The sequence below is a fragment of the Magallana gigas genome, chromosome 7 (genome assembly GCF_963853765.1).
Source record: "Magallana gigas chromosome 7, xbMagGiga1.1, whole genome shotgun sequence".
Lineage (NCBI taxonomy): Eukaryota > Metazoa > Mollusca > Bivalvia > Ostreida > Ostreidae > Magallana > Magallana gigas.
In genome coordinates this window covers 12,861,958-12,886,041 of record NC_088859.1, presented here as the reverse complement: position 1 = coordinate 12,886,041, position 24,084 = coordinate 12,861,958, and the positions used below count along the sequence as shown (strand labels likewise).

At 31.1% G+C, this 24,084-nt stretch overlaps 1 protein-coding gene across 3 annotated transcripts; it reads left to right on the top strand.

Annotated features, from left to right (window-relative positions):
* Nucleotides 1-1,359: 1,359 nt before the first annotated feature.
* LOC105336057 (uncharacterized) lies at nucleotides 1,360-21,202 on the top strand. Of its 3 annotated transcripts, XM_034457290.2 has the most exons (26): nucleotides 1,360-1,488; nucleotides 1,839-1,962; nucleotides 2,463-2,602; nucleotides 4,770-4,802; nucleotides 6,575-6,846; nucleotides 7,186-7,336; nucleotides 7,594-7,755; nucleotides 8,191-8,300; nucleotides 8,922-9,009; nucleotides 9,264-9,295; nucleotides 9,411-9,502; nucleotides 10,040-10,172; nucleotides 10,726-10,803; nucleotides 11,177-11,316; nucleotides 11,704-11,879; nucleotides 12,158-12,241; nucleotides 12,791-13,026; nucleotides 13,195-13,310; nucleotides 15,531-15,732; nucleotides 16,120-16,176; nucleotides 16,345-16,374; nucleotides 18,164-18,362; nucleotides 18,804-18,849; nucleotides 18,995-19,083; nucleotides 19,404-19,534; nucleotides 19,994-21,202. In XM_034457290.2, the coding sequence occupies exons 2-26, from the start codon at nucleotides 1,862-1,864 to the stop codon at nucleotides 20,015-20,017; spliced, it is 2,922 nt and encodes a 973-aa protein (XP_034313181.2). In that variant the 5' UTR covers nucleotides 1,360-1,488; nucleotides 1,839-1,861; the 3' UTR covers nucleotides 20,018-21,202. The 3 variants fall into 3 exon arrangements, with proteins under 3 accessions (XP_034313181.2, XP_034313184.2, XP_065921461.1); XM_034457293.2 differs by lacking the exon at nucleotides 4,770-4,802; XM_066065389.1 differs by lacking the exon at nucleotides 16,345-16,374.
* Nucleotides 21,203-24,084: the final 2,882 nt, after the last annotated feature.

The window sequence follows — 24,084 nt, the reverse complement described above, 5'->3', positions numbered from 1 at the left end:
TAACAATGATGTTTGCTGTGAATGAAATGGCTCAGTGGTTAGAGCACCAGACATGAAGTAACATTATAGAGTTAGGTTTTTGGGTTCGATACCACCAAAACTTTAGAATTTATTTTTTTTGTTATCGTTTGTTAAAATATTCAAAACTGAATATAGCTAGAAATCGTGCTTTTTTAAACTTGTAATAAAACATCATCTAGTATGTTTGGTTGGAAAAAAATTAATTTGAAATTGTTTTTTACGACAAAACCAAATGGGCATTTGCGCTATCTTGTTCCCCCATCTTCTTTATTGAATTATATATGGTGCGCCCGGCCACATTGCAATGTGGAAGGCACAGGGACCCGATCATCTTTTATTATTTGTACTCGAAGACAAATTTGGCATTCTGGCATACAGAAGCATTTTTTAAGAGGGAGGGCGCTAGAAAAACTAAATCTTGACAGGAAAAAAGTAGTTTTTTAATTCTAGTACAATTTTCTACTAGCTGATATCCCAAGCTTTTTATTCAGCTAAAGAAGAAAATAGGAGAGAGAGAGAGAGAGAGAGAGAGAGAGAGAGAGAGAGAGAGAGAGAGAGAGAGAGAGAGAGAGAGTTGTTTTTTTTTCCTGTGCACAGATAGGCACTGTCCCTCGGTACTCTCTGCATTCAAGCCACCTGTCTTGCTATAATAATAATGCACATTGTATAGGCTAATTGCACCCCAAGTGATAATGTAAATTTTCATTTCTTGGTTCAACTGAAGACCATTGTGAAATTTGTAAACATTTAATTCTTATTCTGTATACATGTACATGTATTTTGTTTAAATTATACATGTCCCTTGAGGGATCCTTAATTTGCGAGTAAACGATTAAACTTATATAAATACAAATGAATTTTTTACAAGACAGTTGTGTTGTGACATTTGATCGATGATTCTTATTTGAGCATGTTTTACCTGAGGAATTTCGAAGATGGATTCTAGATGTTTATTTTATTATAGTATTATGAATATATGTCGTGGAAACGTTACGTCATTATTATTATTATCATATTTTTGTTTATAATAAACTATACTTAAATGCTGAATATCATTTTTTTTTCAATTGCATAAGCTACCATTTTTAAACAAACATCGTTTTTTATGTTTTCACTAATCTTATTCAATTTTAGAAATATCTATATTCAATCGTTTAATAATTAATTTTAAATTTATAAAGCAAACCTTAGAATCTCTCTCTCTCTCTCTCTCTCTCTCTCTCTCTCTCTCTCTCTCTCTCTCTCTCTCTCTCTCTCTCTCTCTCTCTCTCTCTCTCTCTCTCTCTCTCTCTCTCTCTCCACAAACTTCCCGGAATTAATTCGGTTCTGAAACTATAATATAACGCGGGAAATCGTTGTCACCGACTACACTGTAAACATCGATGGCGACTGACAGGTGCTTGTTGTAGGAGTTAATAATCCTTTACTGCAGTCATTCACACCACTTAGTTGTTTTATCCACAGAACGTACGTATTTTATTTAATTGATTAGATTTGTTTGTGTGCTAACATAATTCTTATGCTTGCTTCTTTCCAGTTGCTTTGATCTGAGGCAATAAACCCGCATTTCCTCGATTATGAGCATTATTTGCGCTTTTGAGTAAAATTAATATCTTTGTACTTTTGGAGTTTTTAATAGAACTCATACAAAACTGAATTATTTTTTCGACTATCGACTATCTTAATAAAAACATGAACAACATTCATATTAACATTGCTTTCACATAATATATTTATATATTTTGACCATATGTATATATCGCTCACATATTTACCTCCTTCCTCAGTATATTGTCATAATAATTGAATATTTTTAGATATCTGTGAATAGCTCTGTTCAATGGATGCCCCAAGAAAGAAACGGAAAGGAAAAGTTGCACCCACAGGGGAAGAAAACAGCTCATTTGAGCTAGATATGAGATCAGATGTTCAAAATAATAGGTAAATTATAAGTATAAACATTTGTGTGCAAAATGAGTTTATTGTTATTCTACAATGTCATAAGCTCTATACTTGAATTATTGCATATGCAATGTCATTTAAGGTAAACACATAATTACAGCTTATGCCTGGTATACTAAAGGCATATACCAATATATTAAAATTTATATATATAGAACTGTCTAAAAACACAATGGCCAATGAATACTTTAACTGTTTTGGCATAAGTAAACCAATATTCTAGTGCCTTTAAAACAATATGTTCTGCTTAGACATGCATTAAACTTTTACCATTATGATTCCACAATATTCATGTATAGGCCAGTAGTAGAAGGTTCTTTTCCAATCATTGCATTGTTACAGTATTTTGAACCATTAATGATAATAAATCAATATTTCATTTCAATTAAATCAGATAATTCTGATATGCAACTTAGAAATTTTACACTATAATTTGACAAATCAAAAGCAAAAAAATCAAAATGAAATTGAATCCACAGTAAACTCATCAACACACTGAAAGAAAAGGTGAAGGATGCTACAACCAAACACAATGCACTGTCTGCCATTGTTGGGGCCAAAGGATTGGCCTCCAAGTGGAAAAGTTATGCAGCAACCAAGCGAGTCATTGCTACAAAAAGTAAGTGTTCCGAGTACCGGTAATGCTCAAATGTCACATTTAATAAAGACACATTCATGATTTATTCCTTCCATTGTCTATTAAAAGGTAGACTTTTATTTCCAATCCTTTAATTGATGTAAATGTACTGGAAATAGATAGTCATATTAACATAATTTTTTTGGTAAATATAAGTTACTTATAATAAGTATGTCATAGTTTGCATGTACATGTATATATCTACCTGTACCAGTATATATTTTTATGTTTTATTGGTTCAGGTTGTTTCAAAACCTGTATATGTTATTAAGTAACCAACACTGTGTTAATTTTTCTTAATGAATTTTTCAATATTGGTTATTTTGTACAACAGAGAAACCTGGTAAGCTCTGACAAGTAGTGCATACTGTGCATTTGAAACTAAACACATCATTTCATGAGTATGGCCATGTACTAAATAGTTAAAAAAAAACTTTTTATATGATTGTATTATTTTCTATATTGACTTTGTTATACATAGCTCTTGACAAGTATTTTGATTTTTTAAAATGATCGAATATTAATTAGACTTCATTAAAACGTTTACATATTGTTTGCTGTCATATTGTGTAAAAATTTATTCTAAAAGTGTAATCATTCAAAACTCAAATTTTCAGAATTAACAATTTAGTATTGGCCATATAAACAAACTCAAATATGCATACAGTACACAAGCTATACAAATATCAAGTTAATTTATTCTCGGCAAGAAGAATGACTGCTTTAGTACTCACTTGCTATGTGTATGTTGTATTGTTACCCAATAGTAGCATATAGATTTCCAATGCTTTATGTATTCTCTGCACTATAAAAACATTAAATAATTACCAATAAGACAGATAAGTTTGTGTTCTGTTTAGCTGTGAGATGATTTTCTGTATGTGTTAATAAGTGGTAGTGGGAATCTGTCCTGATTTTTTGGGTTTTTTTTTTTTTCATTTGTTGAACTTTAAACAAGTTTCTTTGCTTGTGTGACTACCAGATATATAGTGAACATTCTATTTTATTATATAACATACTTACACTGAATTTTAAACTTTCAGGCTTGTAATATCTATAAAATTAATACAGGTATATATTTATGATGAAATTGTCTGTATACAGGGCTATTTTCCCCATGTTTTATTTTAGCTGAATCAAGCTTGTAAAGGATTTCCCTAATGTTTTAAATTGCTCTACACTGTGAGCTAGCTGCTTGTGGTTAAAGTGATTTGTCCTGTTTGAAATTTTCCCAATGTTGATGAGGGCAAATAGGGCCAAAATTAAATTGGGGCAAAATTTACCTGTATGCAGTGATAATTAATGAAGACCATGATAGATACTAATACCCGGTAATTAAATTGGTTATTTTATTAAGAAAATTGTTTAGTATATGAAAGTTGTACTCATTACAATAGTTCTTGATATTTTTTGTGTTAGTATGAACATACTGCAAGCTGCATATAAGTCATTTAGTTATAATTTACATGCTATATACTTCAAAATTATGATATACCTGGTATATTCCAAAATGTTTAATTGATACCTGTGCATGGACATTAATGTGCTGGGGTATCAAGACAAAGGGTAAAGATTGAAGAGGGTAAGCGACAAATATGTTTGTTCATTTCTTATGATAAGATAATAATATAATTACTGAAAGCTATAAATAATCTACTATCTATTAAGTACTGATTACATTAAAACACAGAAAAAAGTCATCCATCAGGTAGCTCGGTTGTGAATTTAAGCTTTAATATTATAATAAGGATTTTATTTTTTGTTTTGCATTAATTTTGTTTTGGAGGCTAGATTTTAAAAGTCTTTTTTAAGTCTCTTAACAATATGCATGTATGTCATATTGTCTGAGTAACTTTTCATACTATATACATGTACCGATAGTACACTGTAACACTTTGAAAATTTTCCTTTTCATTATACATTTATCAGTTTATAAGATATGTATGAATATTCATAGGTTAATTTTTGTGAAGGTAAAGAATTAAAAAAAAAAGTAAGGATTGTTTCTGAGTTAACTGTACTAAAAATTTGTAAACATTTTTATTGTGGAAAGATCATGAATGGATTAAAATCAGCACTAAATGGGACATAACTCATATGGGATTTAAGTATTAATTAATTTAGTCAGTTTTAAATTTGTTCTATTTAGTTCATTTAGTTGGAGAGGAGACCTCATATATAGGTAACAGTTTGGCTAATGACTCAATTCATCAAGGCTATAATATAAGCTTCATTCATTTTAATATTTCAGGGGTATGGGATAATGCTTCTAGCTTTTAAAAGCCAGAAGGAGAAAAGTCTTTGATTGTTTGATTTTAATTGAATTAATATTTTTTATGTTTCAAACTCATCTTTTTTATATATTTGCATGTAAATTGACAGCATGAACTGTTTTTTATTCAGATCCTTATTTAGATCCTTTTGCTTTAATATCCATATAGGCATGCATGTATTAAAATCAAGCTTGCATGTTTCATATTCGTTAATCTTGTATACCCAAGAATTTTATAGCTAGCTACACAGCAGTCAGTATCAATATGAAGTGTTTTTATATTGACTACTGGATTGTTATAGGCTATCATTTTGCTCTGTGTGCATAAAATTTATGAGTAGAGTTAAAATTCATTGCAACAACAGTATAATAATTTAAAGGTTTAGAGTTCTCAGTGGAAATTTGAACATGGCAACAATGGATAAATGCTTTGCAGCATCCATTAATTATTTATGATAATGTCAGAATGTACTTTACCTAATTACATTATTACCTGACCCTGATGCAAAATTACATGTCATCTTCCATTAAACAAATTACACTTGATATGTTATGTGTCCAAAAACTGAAAAATGTTGGGGTTTTTTCATTGACTCTTTTAAATAAATTGTTTCAGGGACACTACTAGAGATAAAGAATATGATAAGTAAATATATTGATTGATGAAATGCTTGCATGGCTAGACCAAAACTGAACTATCATTCTTTGTTGCAACTAGCATAAGAAATTGTCTGAAGTGGCTTGCTACACCTTGAAATCAACAGAAAATTACTTGATTATGAAAGATAACGTGATGCAATGAAGTAAATAAGTCAAATAGGCAAAAATATGAATTTTGAATAAAACCTTTGATTTCCAAAAATTTGATTGAGTAAATATGAACAAAATCCCAAAAGGGATTCAAACTCATAATCTGTTGTTCATAAGTCTGATACTGAACCAATGAGTTATAATGAATTTCAACCAAATTGATGAATACAATTACCGGTATACAAACAGTTGCTAAAACATTTAAATTGCCATCTTGTGATGTAGTACGTGTCTTAAAAAGTAGAAGTCTTGATGTGGTCTACTTTAATGTTTATGTCAGTCTGAAGTTTGTCAGGGGAGTAAAGATGGCTCCTAACTCGCTTAAAGTTTCTTGCTTTCTTATGTATTCTTTGTAAGCTATCTGCAAAAATATGATTTATCAGGTACCAGGTTCATTCAGAGAAAAAAATTAGCTATATTTTCAGTAAATGTATTCAAATTAGAGTAAGAACAATAGTGTTAGCATAATCTCAATCTAAAATATAAATAATGTTCATATATATTGCATAAGATGGCAATTGGTTGGCCATCATCTGTAATGTAAGTGAAAATTACTACAAAAAGTAAATGACACTGTAGAACAGATCAATACATGATTGTATATAAATCATGTCAGCCGCATTGTTGAAACTGCATGCATATGATACTTGATAAAATGTGCACTCATATTATTATGTTGTACCAACAAGATAAAAATTACTAACTGTATGAATCAATAAGTAAATATGTAGCATTAAGGAATGTCAGTTTCTGAGGGGATAAACAATTGTTCTGACTATGGTCTGTATTAGTGTTAATAATGGCAAAACAATCAAAGCGGTTGAAATCAAAGAGAAACTTTTCCTGGATTTTGAGACCTTTTTGTTCATCAGGCACTCAGAATGAAGAGGAGAAGGCAGCTATAAAAGGGAAAGGTATAGATCAAATGGAAGATCTAGAGGCCTATAAACCATTTGGCATGCGTCAGGACACGAAAAAGAAGCTTCGATCAGCCAACGACAAAACTTTGATTGACTATTTTTATCAACTGGGTCAGTCTCGGGACCCGAATGCCAAAGTGGATTTAGACTTTGTGGACTCACTCATAAAAAATGGTGCCAACATAAACTGTAATGACAAACATGGACAAACATTGCTTCATGAGGTAGGATGTCATATTTTTAAAGGAAAATAAGGTGAAAAAAATAAATCTTCTCAGACAATTCAAAAGAGTTTTACAGGCATTACTTAAGATGCTTAGAATAAACATATAATTGGATAAAATATTGGCAGTGTTGTAATTTTTCACATTTTTACATGTACAAACTAACCATTAAATATTCTGAATTAATTTGGAAAAAAGGTAAATTAATCCTGTTTCTGATTATAATTTTTAAAAAAAAGATATTGAAAATTTGGAGTATTTAATAGTAGAACAATTTTATTCAATCTTATTTTTATGATTTCATATAATTGATTTTTAAAACTTGGCTTCTATCAACAGGTTTGTCGTACGTGGCACATTGATGTGGCCAAATTCCTCTTGGAATTGGGAGCCAATGTGAATCAAGCAGACAAGTATGGGCGCACTCCACTTCATGTGGCTGCAGCAGTAGACTACCCAGAAATGGTGGAAATCCTCATCAAAAACGGAGGTAGGTGCTATAAGATGGTGTAGAAATTATTACAAATGTAATGAAAAAAAAAAAAATACGTAGCTTTCAAATTAACCAAGAGAAAACATAGTATACGTATAAAATTATAAAAAGCACATTTTGTGGATTTTTTAAACACACTTATATTTCTGGCATTTGTTAACTACCATTATATGATATTATTTTCAAACAGAAGTTTGGTTTTGGAATTTATTGTTCTCATGATTTGATACAAAATGACTTTTTCTTATTTACAGCTGACAGAGAATCCCTCAGTAATGAGAAACAGACACCTGTTCACTATGCAGCCAAAAATGATGCTTGTAATTCCTTGAAAATGTTGATAAAAATGAAATGTAAATACGACAATGTTTTGGACTACAAAGGAAGGACCCCTCTGTTTGTGGCAGCAGAGCTGGGTAACCATTATTTTATTTATTATCAGGTGCTAGGAGAATAATATTTATGGTTTTGACTGATGTTATTAATTAAAATACTCCTGTAAATACCAGATAAAAATTTCAAGGCAGTGCTTTATTTTAGTTAATGTTTTAGTAATGGAATATTAATGTTTTGTAATTATCCTGTTGCCAAACTTTTTGTGGGGGGAATATAGCATGGCTTACAACACGTGTTAGCGTTTAGGTTTTCAACAGCCAATGAGGGAACACATGTTAGCGTTTAGGTTTTCAACAGCCAATGAGGGAGATGGAGAACTTTGATACATAGAATCCTAAAACTTTGCAGAAATTTCATAAATTGTCATATGTCAAACACTATTCATTTGATTTTATCATCATGAATGAGATTTAGGGGTTTTCCAGAAAATCATTTTTATATTAAACTTTTTACAGATCGTAGTGAAACTGCCAGTCTCTTGCTCGATTATAAAGCTAATGTCAGAATATCAGATAACAGTGGAATGAAGCCTTTGAGTTGGATGATCACCAAGATGCCCCCTGTGGTAGGTATTGCCAAACAGAATAATAATGTATTCACCCACTGACCAAGTCAGTTAATAATGTAATGAGACTTAAAAATTTAAAACTTATACATGTATAAGAAAATTTAAAAGAGGTATCAAAAGTTATTGTTACTTAAGTGAGCAATGAAGCCCATAGAATAGACCCCTTCGCAATAGCTGTGGTACTGTTCTCTTGCATGGCAATTTATATAATAATAACCAAAGTTTCGGTAGGTGAATTATTAAATTACATAAATGAAACAAGTGACATTACATCATATTTCACAAAACTATGACATTTTGCCCTGAAAAAGAGCAGTACCGCAGTTACCATGAAGGGGTTAATCCTTTGTGATGTGAAATTTTTCATATATACATGTAAGTTTCAATTATAATTGATTGTGAGCACTTTGCAAAGAACCTTCTTATAAGGAGAGAGAGAGAAAAAGGTATGCAGATGTCCATTGCAGTCTGGTGTGATTTTGTATCAAGCATGTATATGTATGCTCTCTCTCTCTCTCTCTCTCTCTCTCTCTCTCTCTCTCTCTCTCTCTCTCTCACTCACACACAACCACAAACACAAACACTTACACATTAATTTTTTGTTTGTTTGTATTGCAGGCTCTGGATGCTTTGAGACAGTTTCACTCCACAGATCGCCCCAACAGAAAACAGTACTTTTTTCTTAGGGACCTTGTTACTGACACAAGTAAGCATTAACACATTTCATACTTTTCAGTAGCTCAGGTAAAATATTATTATCTGTTTGCGTACACTGTTTCTAGCAAGTTTTTTTAATATTTGGAGCCAATTTTCATAAACTACTAGTAAAAGCCGAGCTTGACCAAGTTTCATGTGAAGAATTTACAGAGGCCATGCATCGGAACTTAAACAATGAAAATAAATCAAAGTGTGGGTATACATACCATTCTTTGATTTGTATTTTCTTCTTGTCTATTCCAGAAAAAGACCCAAAGGGAAATAGTTTAACCCCAGTAAGTATTTTAGAATATGATGAATAGAAAAGTTATGATAAATACCTAAGTACATCACATCAGGTATAGCATCCATTATTTTTTAATGAATTTGACTCATTACCCTTGATTCTAGCTTCAATGTGCCACCCACTACAAGCAATATGACCTTCTGTCCCACAAAGTCATGCTGGCACTTATTACCCAGATGTGGACCAAATTTGGCAGGTGAGAAGAATATTAATTCTAGTTTGTCACACAGGTGATGGTTTTTAAACTATTTGAGCTAAAAGCCATTTCGTAAGAAATTCATATAAGTAAATTACAAGGAAACCTGCTATATGTTTGAAATGGAACTTGATGATTTAACTTTCTGCTTTTTACGAAAGTTTTTTTTTCCAATTCAAAAGTAAAGCTCTATACATAAGAATGCCAGGCATTGTGGCATTCTGCACTGTTTTATGGACAATGGCTGTCAATACATGCATGTAATGAGCAGACAGTTGGAGGATGGTCTGCTGTACTAGCTTATCTTTGTGAATTGTCCCTGTTTGTTTTTCTTCTATTCACTTTATATCTGTGTGGGAATGTCAAAAGAAGCATATTCAAATATATGTGTACATGCAGGTATTCAAAATGGGATTAAATATTTTTCAACTGTGATTGGAACAGGATATAGTGCTGCATGCAACAGCATTATTACATGGAGTCACATACCACGAGTTAATGAAATGTGATTAGAGAGACTTTGTCTTCTGTTTTCAGGATCCGAGCCTGGTTTAATCTCTTTCTGAACTTTGCGTACATCATGATATGGACTGTGTATGGCCTGGTGATTGAATATGATGTCAGACATAAATACGATCTCCCTGATCAATGGTGGAGAATTCTACTTCTTGTGAGTGAGGCTTAATTGTCTATATACATGTGCATTTATTGCTCATGTGATATGGGACACCTTAGATATTAATGGGAAAGAAAGCAATCTGATTAAAATACAGATCTCGATCTACATAAGCACACAGTCGCTGTGCCTTTTTGTGGAGATCTTTATTTTAATCAGATATGAAAGAAAGGACCTTATAATCAAAATATAATCATGTTGAACAGTTTTAAATTTTCAATTTGTACAATATTTGACCATTAAGTGCATTTTTATTTTTTTTCATAAAAGCAATATATGTACAATGTGGATCAGTAGCTGACTCTTTGATTTTCTGTGCAACCTTAAAAAACATTAAAAACATACAATAGAAAAAATGAATGTGTAAGATTACAGTTAATTTAATTAATTTTAAACAAAGTATGCCATTGTGGAGGTGTTCCATACCTCTCTAAGTATTTTTTTATGATAATCACTTATACAGATAAAGGCTGAACAAAAATTTAATGATTTATGAGAAGAATTGCATAAATGAGTTTTTTTCAATGAAATTAATTTTATTTTTTAGGTCATTGCCATCGGGTTTACAGTGTATCAAATTGTAGAAGAAGTATTGGAATACAAACGTTCCTTACAGTTCCATAATGTATGTATAATTCATATTCGATCTCTTCTATGCATTGAAATTGATTGAAAATAAAATAAGTCAGAGGTGTTAAATGAAATGGTATAAAAGAAAAAAAGAAGTGACCTGTGAACAAAAATGATATATGATATAAATGAAAATACACATTTCAGATAATTTCTTATAGTAAAATTAGTACTTTGTATGTTGAGAGACATTCAGTTTTAACCATAGACAACAATTATTGATGCATTGTTTTCATTTGCCAACAGTGTAAAACTTGCAATAGATTTTTATGAAATTGTAAATAACAACATAATGATTATACATATATAACAGTAACCAATACTTAATCACATAAATTATATGATGTGATATATTTTGGTTGTGGTAGAATTGGGTTGGATACAGGAGAAAACACATAGAGGAAGACCTGAAATACTGCCATCCTCGCTGGACCGAGGAGAGCGATTACCTGCACAAGGAATTGTCAAGTCTGGACGATTCTCGACCCCGCTACTGGTCAGATTTCTGGTAAGACATTTCTGGCCATACAGAAATAAGTTTCCCTAAGTGAGACATATTATTATCAATATGTCTTTTGATATTCATTGTAGTACATGTTATAGGTGATAAACTGCTATAATTAAGTTTAGTGACATTCAGTAATGATTTTGCTGAGGAATTTTGATATTAAAGTGTTATTTAAATTCATCAAAATTATTTCAAAACTCTTAGAACCTGTATAGGTTACCAGTACATTTTTAGATTTAGTATCAATTAAAATGCTTTCATTAGATATCCTTGAAATGAGAAGAAAAATACCAAGATATATAAAACTTTGCAAACTGTACTTAATATTTCAATGAAAAACTGTTAGTTGTGTCCATTTTGACAGTCATTTTCCTTACTGATTTTCAGGAACATTTTCGACTGGATTTGCTATGTTTTCCTGGTAGCCAGTATCACCACACATTTAGTTGACATTTTCAAGCACTCGGAAACTTTGGCAAGAGCCCATATCAGAATCATGTCTGTGACAATTATCCTGCTGTGGCTTCGTCTGATGAAAGTGGCGAGAGCATTTGCTCTCCTAGGTAAATGGGGCATTGATCAGTTCTAAAAAAAAACAGCACAGCCAAGCTGCTATTCCTACTATGTTTTACATCAATAGAATACACCAGTTAATTTTATTGGCCATTCACATATAATTTTTCAAACTGCTTGTGGAAGTTCATTGCTAAGATGTCTGCTTTTTTATACGATTTATTTTATTACCGGTACATGCAACTTGGCTTAATTAATGAATACTTGAAGCATGCATTGCATCTTAATTTGTAAGAAATTACAATTAAACAGCTGAGTCTCTTTGTAGGACCATTCATTGTGATGCTGTCTCATATGGTGAAAGACTTGCTCAGATTTGCTTTTCTGTATTTGGAATTTTATCTTCCATTTGGTAAGAAAATTGTTACCTTTTATACCGTTACCGGTATTTCACTTGTGTTTGAGGATAGCTTTATGTTATGATTAGCATGTTTGATTTATTGCAGAAGCAGTAACTTAATAAATTTTGCAAAAACATTCTTTAACAGTTGTTTAATCAATGTTTGAAACAACATAGTTTTAAAAAAAATGTACTATATTAATGATCTCTGCAAAACATTTCTTCAAACTGGATTATTTCTTTGAAATATTTTAATCATCTGTGTGCCAATGTTAGTTTACCATGTTTTTGGTTAGAGAAGTTTTTTTTCAGTAATCATCTAATGCAGAAACTCTTGTTTTTGGTAGAAGGTGACAGAATAATTGAAATAGATATCAGAAATGAAAAGAGTCTGTATTAATTTAACGGATCATATTTACTAACCGGTACTTACAGCTGTGCATGAACTTAAATAAATTGATTGTACATATGTTGACATCAAGATGTCATTAATCTGAATCTAATCTTAGGTTTTAATGAAATGGTTTAACTGAAATGAAAATACATTTTATATCATTACAGTGTGTGCTTTTTGGATGATCTTTGGAGGAAGCAAGAAAGCTTATTATAGTAATACTCCTGACCCTGTGTATGTCACTGTGAATGACACTGTGAATGGCACAGTGAATGGCACTGTGAATGTCACTGTGAATGGTGAGGTTAAGATTGACATTGTGCATGTCGATGGGTACGGAGATTTTGGGGATGTTTTCTACAGTCTGTTCCGACTGACGCTGGTGGACGAATATGACTTTGAAGTGAGATTTATTACTGGTAGATTTATTTATGTATTAAAGAGAATGACAGGGAGAGAGAAAAAATGAATGGGATAAAGAAAACAATGAGAGAAATAATGAGGAAAAGAAACAGATGATTGGTTGTACAATATGATTTCTATTTGATGAGTGCTATTTTTTCTCTCATAGAACATGTTGAAAGTAGATCCTATCATGGCGAAGATCTTGGTTGGACTTTGGCTAGCCCTGTCTGCTGTCCTTTGTCTCAATCTCTTCATTGCCTTGCTGTCTGATACATTCCAGAGGTAAGACAGTCTGAAATTGGCCTGACTTTTGTTCAAAAGACCAAATGAAAGAAATCAAAAGGCAAAAAGAAGTTTTCAAGGAAGAGATGTGTGTATGACAACTTCAAATGCATATACAGATCTCTTTTTGTGGAATGTATAGAGAATTATGCCTAACCCAACATCTGTTTTTAAAATGTGTCCCACCCCACTTGCATTTGAGATCCATAACCGACAAACTGTCCATTTAAGCCCAGATTTTCCTCCCAGACATTTGATTGTTTCGGCAGGATTTACTGTATTTAAGTTTGACAACATTTTGGAATTGCGATATAATTGGCTTGTGAGGGACTACACTATATATTTATGGTTGAATCTTTTTAGATCATATGAAGTAAATCCCACTTTTGCAAGTTTGACAAGACCAATAATAAGCCTTTGATAGATTTTAATGAAAGATGAAAAAAAAATCCTCTTCTTTGTATAAGCCATAAAACTTTATTGCACATCATTATTGGGTGTGATTTACTGATATATGGAAAAATTATAATGTTGATTTCCTGAACATGATATCAAAATATTCTCTCTCTTGCTTAAATGGAGCCCTTATTAGCACTTTACTATTTCTTTTAGTGTTGTTAATATTTTAAAGCAAAGCAAGCAAACCATATTCTGTTTCAAAGTGTTCTTAAATTTTAAGAGGTTTTATAAAATAAATATAAATACTTTTTAGAAGTGTCAATTTTGGCATCAACAGTGTTGACTGATTGAAATTCTAAATCTTTTTAAGTGGGGTTAAATTACTTTTTAAAGACCCAAGTGACCATATGTGGATGCAAAAATTAACATATTCAAATTGTCACACATAAAGCTAAGATTTATCATATTGTTTCTGAATAAAGAGAAATACACCGGTAAGTAGTGGAAAGATTCGATTTTCCCCCTCACCATTCAGTTATGAAACATTTAACACATTGAAGATTTATCCTCCTTCTTTCACCTTTAAATCTGAAATTTTAATACATAAACTTGCATCAGTGTGGATTTACAAGCAGTCAAAAATGGTGTGGCACAGAAAAACTTACAATATGGCTTTTTCATTGTTTATAAATGTACTGTACTGTAATTTGGTACATGTATTTATGTATCGACCTTCGTAGTTCGCCTGAGTTGTAACTTATAAGCTTAAATGAGTTTTTCTGATTGTTTTTCCTGATTGTGTGGTGTTTGCAATGTGTAAATGTATGTTTTTCCATCAATCTGTATGTACATTTTTTACATTTAACAAATCCTTCTTCAAAACCAAGACCTTAATTTCATCCAAAACATCTTAGATGAATGGGAATTCAGAGTACCGGTATTAGAATGAAGGGTCATACATTTTAAGCTTACCGAGACGAAGTCGGGGGTAGCTTATACAATACCCCGGCGTTGGCGTCCGGACCTGGTTAAAGTTTTTGTTGCAGTTCCTGTATCTAAGTTATCACTTGTCCTATCTTCACCAAACTTTTATGGATGATGCATCTGAACCTACTTATGGACTTGAAAGACTTGGATGCTGAATGTGGTCCATGAATTTCAGATGCTGGTGAAGGTTACGGTTTTTGGAGCAGGTTAAAGTTTTTGGAGCAGGTGCCCTTTGATAGCAATATCTAAGTTACTACTGGTTCTAACTTCACCAAACTTGCATAGATGGTGTGTCTTATGATACTGATGCACCAGACAGGCTTGAATGCTGAATCTGAGCCATAGGTTCCAGGTGCTGGAGGAGGTTAAGGTTTTTGAGCTGGTTAAAGTTTTTAGAGCAGGTGACCTTTGATAGACAAGTCTTTATTATTATTGGTTCAGTCTTTATCAAATTTGAATAGATGATGCACTCCACAGGCAAGGATGCTGAATCAGAGCATATTGATAAGTAATCAAGCATTTTAGACAGAGTTTTATGTATCCATACAACCCACATTACACATGATATCGGCAGTCTTACTCCTACTGTATTCAGAGACACCCTAAAAAGGGGGTAAAATTAGTAAGATAAGATTATGTTTTTCAAACTGAGCTAGGGATGAAAAAAAAAGCTATTACTCAGGTAAACAATATGACCATGTGGTCCTCTTATTTAAGACATATTACAGTCTTTTTTCTCTAAATAGACTTATTTTCTCTCCTTACATGGAGTATTTCATCTTTATTTAATGGGAATATAATTTTAATTAAGAAATGTTTTGACTTTGTTTTCAGAGTGTATGATAATGCCCAGGCTAATGCTGTCATGCAGAAGGCACTCATGACTCTCAGCATCTGGGAGAGCATGACAAGTTCTCGACGAAACGCTTTCTATAGCTACATGGAAACTTCCTGCAATCCCTTCAAGGAATATTATGATGACGACATGACAGAAGAGGGAGAGGAGGACATGAAGAAGGTTACCATACAGATCAAGGTCAGGGAACCTCTATGTGTGAGGCGTGTTCAGCAAATTGAGTGCTTGTGATCATTTCTATTCTTTATGAGCTCGCGACTTGCGACTATTCTTTATAACCTCGCACTCGCGAGTACCCTCTCTGCTGAACAGGCATAAGGAAAACAGCATTGTTTACTTTTAAAATTTGATCATTCATTTTTCATTGTCTGTGTATTGGCAAGTAAACTATTTCTTTTTTTCTGATCAACTTTCACTAAATGATACATTCTTTAATTTTGTTCAACTTCTATTGCTCCTAAAACTCACAATATTTTAACAACATGTATCAAATTAATGATGTAAGATGTTTTAGATTACTGGTACCTCTGTTTATATTTTTTTTTTATTTTTTTGATGTGTATATAGGAAGATCTTGATGACTTGAGAGATGCTTTTGATACAAAGTTCGGGAAAAGGAAAGAGGTAAATTGCTGAACAGCTAGTTTGGATAATGCTGATGATAATAAAATTGATATTCTATTGTATTACTACTTTTAGTAAAGAACAGCTCTGGATCTTTGTTGTGTAGTCTAGACACAGTGTGATGTTGTAAATGTAGATGCACAAGAATAATTATATTTGACTCTTTAGCTGAAAAATGGAGACGAGCCAGGAGACTTGGTAATTTATAGTCATTTTTGACTAGCTAATATCACACACACTCACTTTCTGAGAGTGCTGTAAGTTTATCTATGGCTTAAATATTATATATGTAAATGCATATCGTCCTTTAAGAATAGTACTGATAATGAACTCCAATTTTAGGATTGTAGAACCTCTTATTTGATTATCTATATATTAATATATTATTATAGCAAAAAAGGGAAATATTGTTGTCACAAAACAAATGAAAAAAGGAAAATATTGATGTTTATTATTAAAAATTTGTGCACAAAAATTAACAATGTGGTAACAATAACCTGCATCACTGGTGCCAATAATGTAATCAGTTACATGTTTCTCCCAAAATTCATGCATGCACTAGAAATTTTTATTTTCAAATTATTTATAGTACTAATTAATGATCGAAATAATAGTTATTAATAAGGAGTACATGTACTACTTTGTGTATAGTACCAGAATTTTGTGGATTTTTAAAAAACATCATTTTTTAATTAATATTATGGTGTGGTTTATTATTAATTTTGTTAATTGCATCTATTGCTGATTTTAAAGAAAAATGGTTCATTTAGAATGTTTTTAAATTGTGTATGCACACTTTTCATAAAGTATGTGATTGATACGTTTTTGATATTTTTATTTTGCAGTGCAGTACTTTTTTGTAATTTCAATTTATGACTTCTTTGAAAATTTAATTTCATTACATATTTTATCTAGTACCTACATTTATATATCCATAGAATATTGTGTAGAATTTATTTACTAGAAGGAAAGTAGGCAGGGTAGTAAAACCTTTTTTGTTTTCAAGAATTATGTTTCATTCTTACATCACTTGTGCAACCCTTCCCTTTTTATAAATTCCCTTTATTTTCAATTAAGTAATTTTAACTAAAAGACATGATTTGCATAAGTTTTACAAATATAAATTGTACACCAACTTTTGTTCATGTGCTAGAAATTTAGAGGTAAGCGAGAGCCTGACGTCATTGCAAATAATATCCCTGCAAAGTGGTCTTCAAATGTCTCTAATATTTTATTTTCTTTTATTAATAATCTATGTATTGATTGCAAAACATAGTTACAGCAAACCAGTTTATCTTCATTAGATTGCAAAATGAAGTTGTCACAAATAAAAGTTGCTTGAATGCTTAATAGGGTATATATACAATTTGGTCAGCCAGGTATCACATCAGGTCTGAATCTAGGTTTTGTGGTTGTTTTTCATTCAACCCATTCATATTGCACAAAGAAAGTCTCTCGAACACTCTAGCTATCCTGTTGTTAGTTATTTTATTCATAGTCTTTTGAAACGAAGGTTCACCTGGCCAGCATTGGATTATCAAAACTCTTGATGATATGATAATGGATTGTTAATATCAACTTGATATAAATTTCATTTCACATCTCAATTTACTGATAGCACAACTTGGCCACATTATAAAAGGTCATTTGTGTTTAACACCTTGTTAAATCATGAAATAAGTAAAAATGGAGTTACATGTAATTGTTTTAATTCGATATGTCTGTTATGAACTTTAAGTGATATTTTTGCTTGGAAAGATTATTTATGGCTTAAATTTTCAAGCTATCTTTTGATGAACATATAGATTTTCATTTGACATGGATAGGATAGTAAATTTTGCAATATAGAATATTCAATTTGCTACTTGGCCCTTTCAAGGTTTCTTTCGAAGTGTACTAATTGAAATGGACATGGTTCATGTGCAAAATAAAATCAAACTGCCACATTCCCTGTTAGTAGCATATTCTCATATTTTCTTGAATTAAGGAGGAAGATGAGGAGGATTTGAACAACAAATCTAGAATGGTTGATATTGAGCGATTTGAGAATGAGATTGGTATTCTTCGAGACAGTATCACAGAGCTTCGAGTTCGCCAAGATGATATGATGGAGAATCTACAAACAGGAATCAATAACATTACCAACCTTATGAATGAGATGATGGGGCGGCCTGCTGGATCTAGTGGTTTGTCAAAATACTCTAAAATACTGTGTATGCGAATAGACTTATAAATAAATTTGTTCGCACTGTATAATCATGAATTAGATTCTGTGGATTGTTTTTTAGCAGACAGAAGGACATACATTAATAGCATGCAAATTTCATTAGTAAAGCGTTTTTTCTTAAAGCAAAGGGAATGATTTTAGTTGAGAAAATTTTTCTGAAAAATGATATGAAATTCCTGAAAATTTAAAGAAAAACATCATGTACAGTAGTTTTATACCTTTTGTATGCATGTCATATTGGAATATAGGCAATATCAAGTTTGTGACATAGCCAACAACTGTTATACAATTTTAACAAATTTGTTTATCCATGCAATCAAATAGTATGTTTCAAGCAGAATTAATTTCAAAATGGTCATTGGTAATGCATATTAGTAACCCAGGATTATTTTATTTACAGAGCTTGACTTTGAATTGGAATCTCCACGAAGGTCATCTTCAAGAAGGTAAAAAATAGTTCAAACTTAACATTTATATGTGGTTGTTAATCTAAGCTTTTAAGCTTACATACATAAATAATATTTTATTTTTTTTTAATGGAAAAATAAACATTGTCGTTACAATGAAAATGTTTTGAATTTCCTATTTTAGCGGTCATCCTAAAAAATCCAAAAGGAAGAAGACTTCAGACAAACAGCCGATTGTCCATGAAGATGACGCTGCTCTCCTAGATCCAGGAAGTAATGCCTTTATTTTATTACAACACATATTTTTGTTAAAAATTGTTCTCTCACTTTCAAAGTAATATTTGAAATTTATGCAATCAAATTAGATATTGTGATACTCTGTCCAGCCTTAAAAGAGTGTAAATGCAATTATAGAGGTCAAGTAAAAAAAACTTGATAGAAAAAGAATGAATGAGGTTTAAAGTTTTAAAATTTCTGCATAAAATTATCTAAATAAGTGCTAAATACTGTCTTTTTTTCACTATTGCTCTAAGAATGTGAATCCTGCTTTGTTCAATTCAGTACTTACAGTACTTTGATTTTTGTGATTTCAGCTCAATCTCTCCCAGCATATCCACTACAGCAGATACAAACCCCACCCACTGTGGATGTCTCCATGGCAGATTTCCCAGCACTGGATTTTACACAAACATCTCAACCATCAATTAGTCCAAGAAGGCCACAGGTAAAAAAGAAATTACACAATAAAAATGGTCATTTTTGTAGACGTTTGTAAAATTCTCTCATTTACTGAAGCTTCATGATGATTAATAGGGTTGACAGACCATAAAGCAGTAGTATTATAATAGGGTTGACAGACCATAAAGCAGTAGTATTGTACATGGTGGGGGGGGGGGGGGGTAGGGGGATTGGAATTTTTTTGCAGAAAGGGATAATGCTTGTTTGTGTACATTAGTGCACAATGCCTGGTTTCTGCATGTACAGAACTGGCTTTATGGTCTACCAAACCAGTTCTCTCACAGAGATATTTATCACTATCATTGGTTGGGCCTGCAAAAAAATAATATTATGTAAGAATATATAAAATTGTTTGGTCAGGTTCTTATCTAATATATGAATAAGAAGCCATGTAGTGTCTGTTATATACAACTATATGTATATATTTAATTTTTTTGTGTTTTAGGATGGGCATGATGCAGATTGCTGAACTAATGGTCAAAGAATCTTATAAACAGAATAGTGAGAAGTGCAAATCACCTGTGATATTATTGTTATTGCAAAATTGAAATGACAATGCCAAGACATTGTAACTTGTGGCCAAATAAGTTATATTACAATCAGATTTCTTTTATTTTATTTTTTGTAGCACCTTTTTTGTTTAACCCTCAAATTTTAAAAGATTTAACCTTCAAATTTTGTAAATTTTAATATCTAGAAAATATTTTATTATTGGTATTTTATTTGTAATTTAAGGCCATCAATTTATTTAGAAAAAGAGAAATATTAACATTTTTAATGCAATGTGTTTTTGTATCATTTTATAAAACATAATTATTTATTTGAATGTTTTACATATTGTCCGTCCAATGGTGTTTAAAATATTCACACATTTTTATCACATGAATCTACATGAAATGTACTTTGTTTAGTTTTCTCTACTGATTTCGATTCTAAATTGTTTTACAGGGATTTTTTGTTATAACATTATTGTTTAGTTATATTGTATATTTACTGCATGTACATTTACTGCTCAGCCTCAACTATATAATGTACATTGGTAATTTAGCAGCTTTTATATGAATATGTGACTATTAGGTGCTAGAGTTCTTTCTTATTCTCTATTTGAACTGTGATAATATTCCATAATCAGCCACTTGGTCATTGACTACGATATTTTGGTTTTATAGACAATGCGTATTATATGCAAATGCAACTTTACTGAAATATTGCTTTGCTTGCATTAGATTTACCATAGATTTCAAATAAAAGCACTTCAGATTGTCTATCCTTTTCATGCACAAGGATTGTCATTTTAAAAAGATATGTTGCATTTACTTTTAATACATTTCTAAGTTATAATTTTATCTTTGAAAATGTGATACTTCGATTATGATACTTGCAGTTTGATTTTAAAAGATATATGTTTTTTATATCAATTAACTTAATGATTTATTTCATAAATAAGGAAAAAAACTGATATTTATTTTCAAGTAATTTGGATATCTTATGTATATTTTTGATAAATATTTTCTTATCAGAGAAGAAACAAACGCATTTTTATCCATGTGATAACAAATATCGTATTTACTTGACATGTATTTTTTATTTCTGTAATTGGTTTTAACAATCTCACTGGTTAGTAAATCCATCAGAATAAAACTATTCCTATCAATGTCTGATTTGTGTTTTGCTAAAATGCATTGGTCTAGCTATGCTTTGCCAAGATTTAGAAATATTGGTGAAAGGGCATATCTTACCGAAAGACTGATTTTAAGAAAAAGTTACTACTGAACACTAAGGTGAGAAATTCCTAAAGATGGATTTTAAATTAAACTAATAATGAATAAATATGAAATAAATTGATTATATAGATATACATAAAAGCTAGTGCTACAACAATTGTGAAGAAAACTCATCACATTACCTATAATGATTTACAAAAATTAAAAGGTCATCTCATCTGAAATACACCTGTATGTTGATTTTCAAATGGTGCATTTTCTAATATTAAATTATTTATCATAAAAATACTTATTTTATCACAACAATGATATTTTCTCATTTAAATAATGCATATTACAAAATACATCGTAAAAAAGCCCTGTAGATTATGAACAGTTAATTATTGAATTTCATATACGGCTGCCAAAGGCTGACTGTTTACTTCCAGCTGCTTGCTGTCGAAATGCTTTTGAATACGTGCTAAAAATGTTTTATTATAAACATTTGCATCGAATATTTAGTTATTCGATGCGTTACTCGGGTGAGCTAAAAATCACTGTTGTTGGAAACAGCTTACAAAAAATAATTCATAGTACGTCATGTATATATAAAAATGCATTAAATGGATTATATACATGTATCACATAAATTATATGCATGTATATGCTTAATTACGAAGCAAATTCACTACAGACACTTTACATTTAGAAAAAATGAAACCTTTTAGTTTTATTGGGTTATTTCATTTTGATGAATAAGTAGGATTGCAGGGCTTTTGATTTGTGTCAATATTCACCAGTGTATAATTATGAACAATTAATAATTGTAGGGTCTCAGATTATGGACATTGTTGGACATGATGTCGCCCTTGAAGGTGGGAGTAAAATAGCTAAATCTGAAATAATATATTCTTTAGTTGCTCAAGACATACATCTTATGGCATAGGTTATTACAAATAAATATAGCAATATTGAAATAATGGTATGGTACATGAACATGTAAAGTTCATTGATAATGTATATAAAATAAAATTTTACTAACAGGCGAAGAAACCAGAGAAATTTTTCTTAATTATCATGAATATTGAAAGCTAGATGGAGATACTTCCCCAAATTACACAGTTCTTTAAAATTTTGAACACTTAATAATTGTATAAATTTGTATACAGAAGGTTTTTTCCAATAATATTTCTTAATATATTTTACTCGGATTTCTCTATACTGCTGACATTTCAAAACAAAATGGAATTCATCCTCAATATCTGAACAAAATTTACATAAGCGTCTTTCCTTTGGTACATTAGTGTGTCGTCCACTTTCAATTGCAAGTCTATGAGATGACAATCTAATTCTTGTAATTTGTTTCTTATATGTAGAAGGTATTGATTTTGTTAAATAATATTGTAACGAAAACTGGTCAATAATATGCTTGTAAAAATAACATCGAGATGAGGAATTAATCTGTTCTACAAGTTGTTGAGTAAAGTGATCAATGATTCTTTGCTTAATTAAAGGAAGATAGGTTTCACAATGTATATACTCCTGTTCATACCATATATGTCCTAGACCTATTTCAAAAAGTTTATTCTTAATTACAGTAACCCAATTTTCAGCAGGTGCCAAAGACGATTCACACTCATTATACAGCATTTTGTAACAGGACTGCAAAATACAATTCTGACTTTGTAACAATTTGAACCAAAATTTGAATATTCTAAACATTCGTATAGTTTTCATATGTAGCCTCCCAGTTTCAAAATATACAAGTGCAGTGTTTGTATTCTTCTTCACACTTAACACAAATTTAATATATTCTAAATGCACTTTTTCTATATCATTTGCAGCATGCATGCCCCATATCTCACAGCCATAATTTAATATACTAGTACTTACTTTTCCTAATCAATTTATCGATTAGCTTAAAGAAAGATGTTAATATAAACAATAAAATGCTTTCTTTGATGTTTCATTCGAGTTATGAAGGTAGTGATCATTGCAGAAAAAAATTACATAATCCGCTAATGCGGGTTATGTATTTTTTCTGCAATGATCACTACCTTCATAACTCGAATGAATCACCAAAGTTTAAATAACTCCCACGAGTAGATCTGTTTGTTGCATCTGTTTGTTTGCGGCATATCAATGCGCGGATTTAGAGGGATGGTCTGGGGTCCCGACCCCTCCCCCCCCCTTTGAAAATGAAAATTTATTAAATTCACATAGTAAAATTATCGCAAATATGCCTTGGACCCCCCCCCCCCGGATCGGTTTAGGAATTTCATGATTTAGGGGCTATTTTGCTTGTCAAGATTTCCGATGATTAGTGTAGCCCCCCTCCGACTTTCAATTCGGAATTCTAATAAATTTTTGGTATTAAAAAATGACAAGAAGATTTGGAATTTCTTATATTAAACTATTCTTTTATGATATCATGAAACATTTTTTGATTAAAAAAAAGTTTAAGTTCTGATATTAGAAAATATCTTAAAATATCTAAATGACACCCCATCAGAATTAATTCTTCGTATCAAAAAAGGTTTATGGTTTTTTTTTTTTATATCAGATATGATTTGATTATTGTTCGGTTTTGATGAAAGTCATTCTGCTTTAATATCATTAATTATATTTGGATATCACTGAAAGACTTGTGATATCGAGGACTAAATTTTTTATATCAAGAATTCGAATTTTTTGATATCAATATCTCATTATGGTACACGATCTTCCGATGAATGACCTCTCAAAGGTGCTATCCAGACTGTCAGTTTGCAAGGACAGCTTAAATTATTAATTTATTTTGCCGTCTTCAGAACAGTTCAACTTAATATTGGAC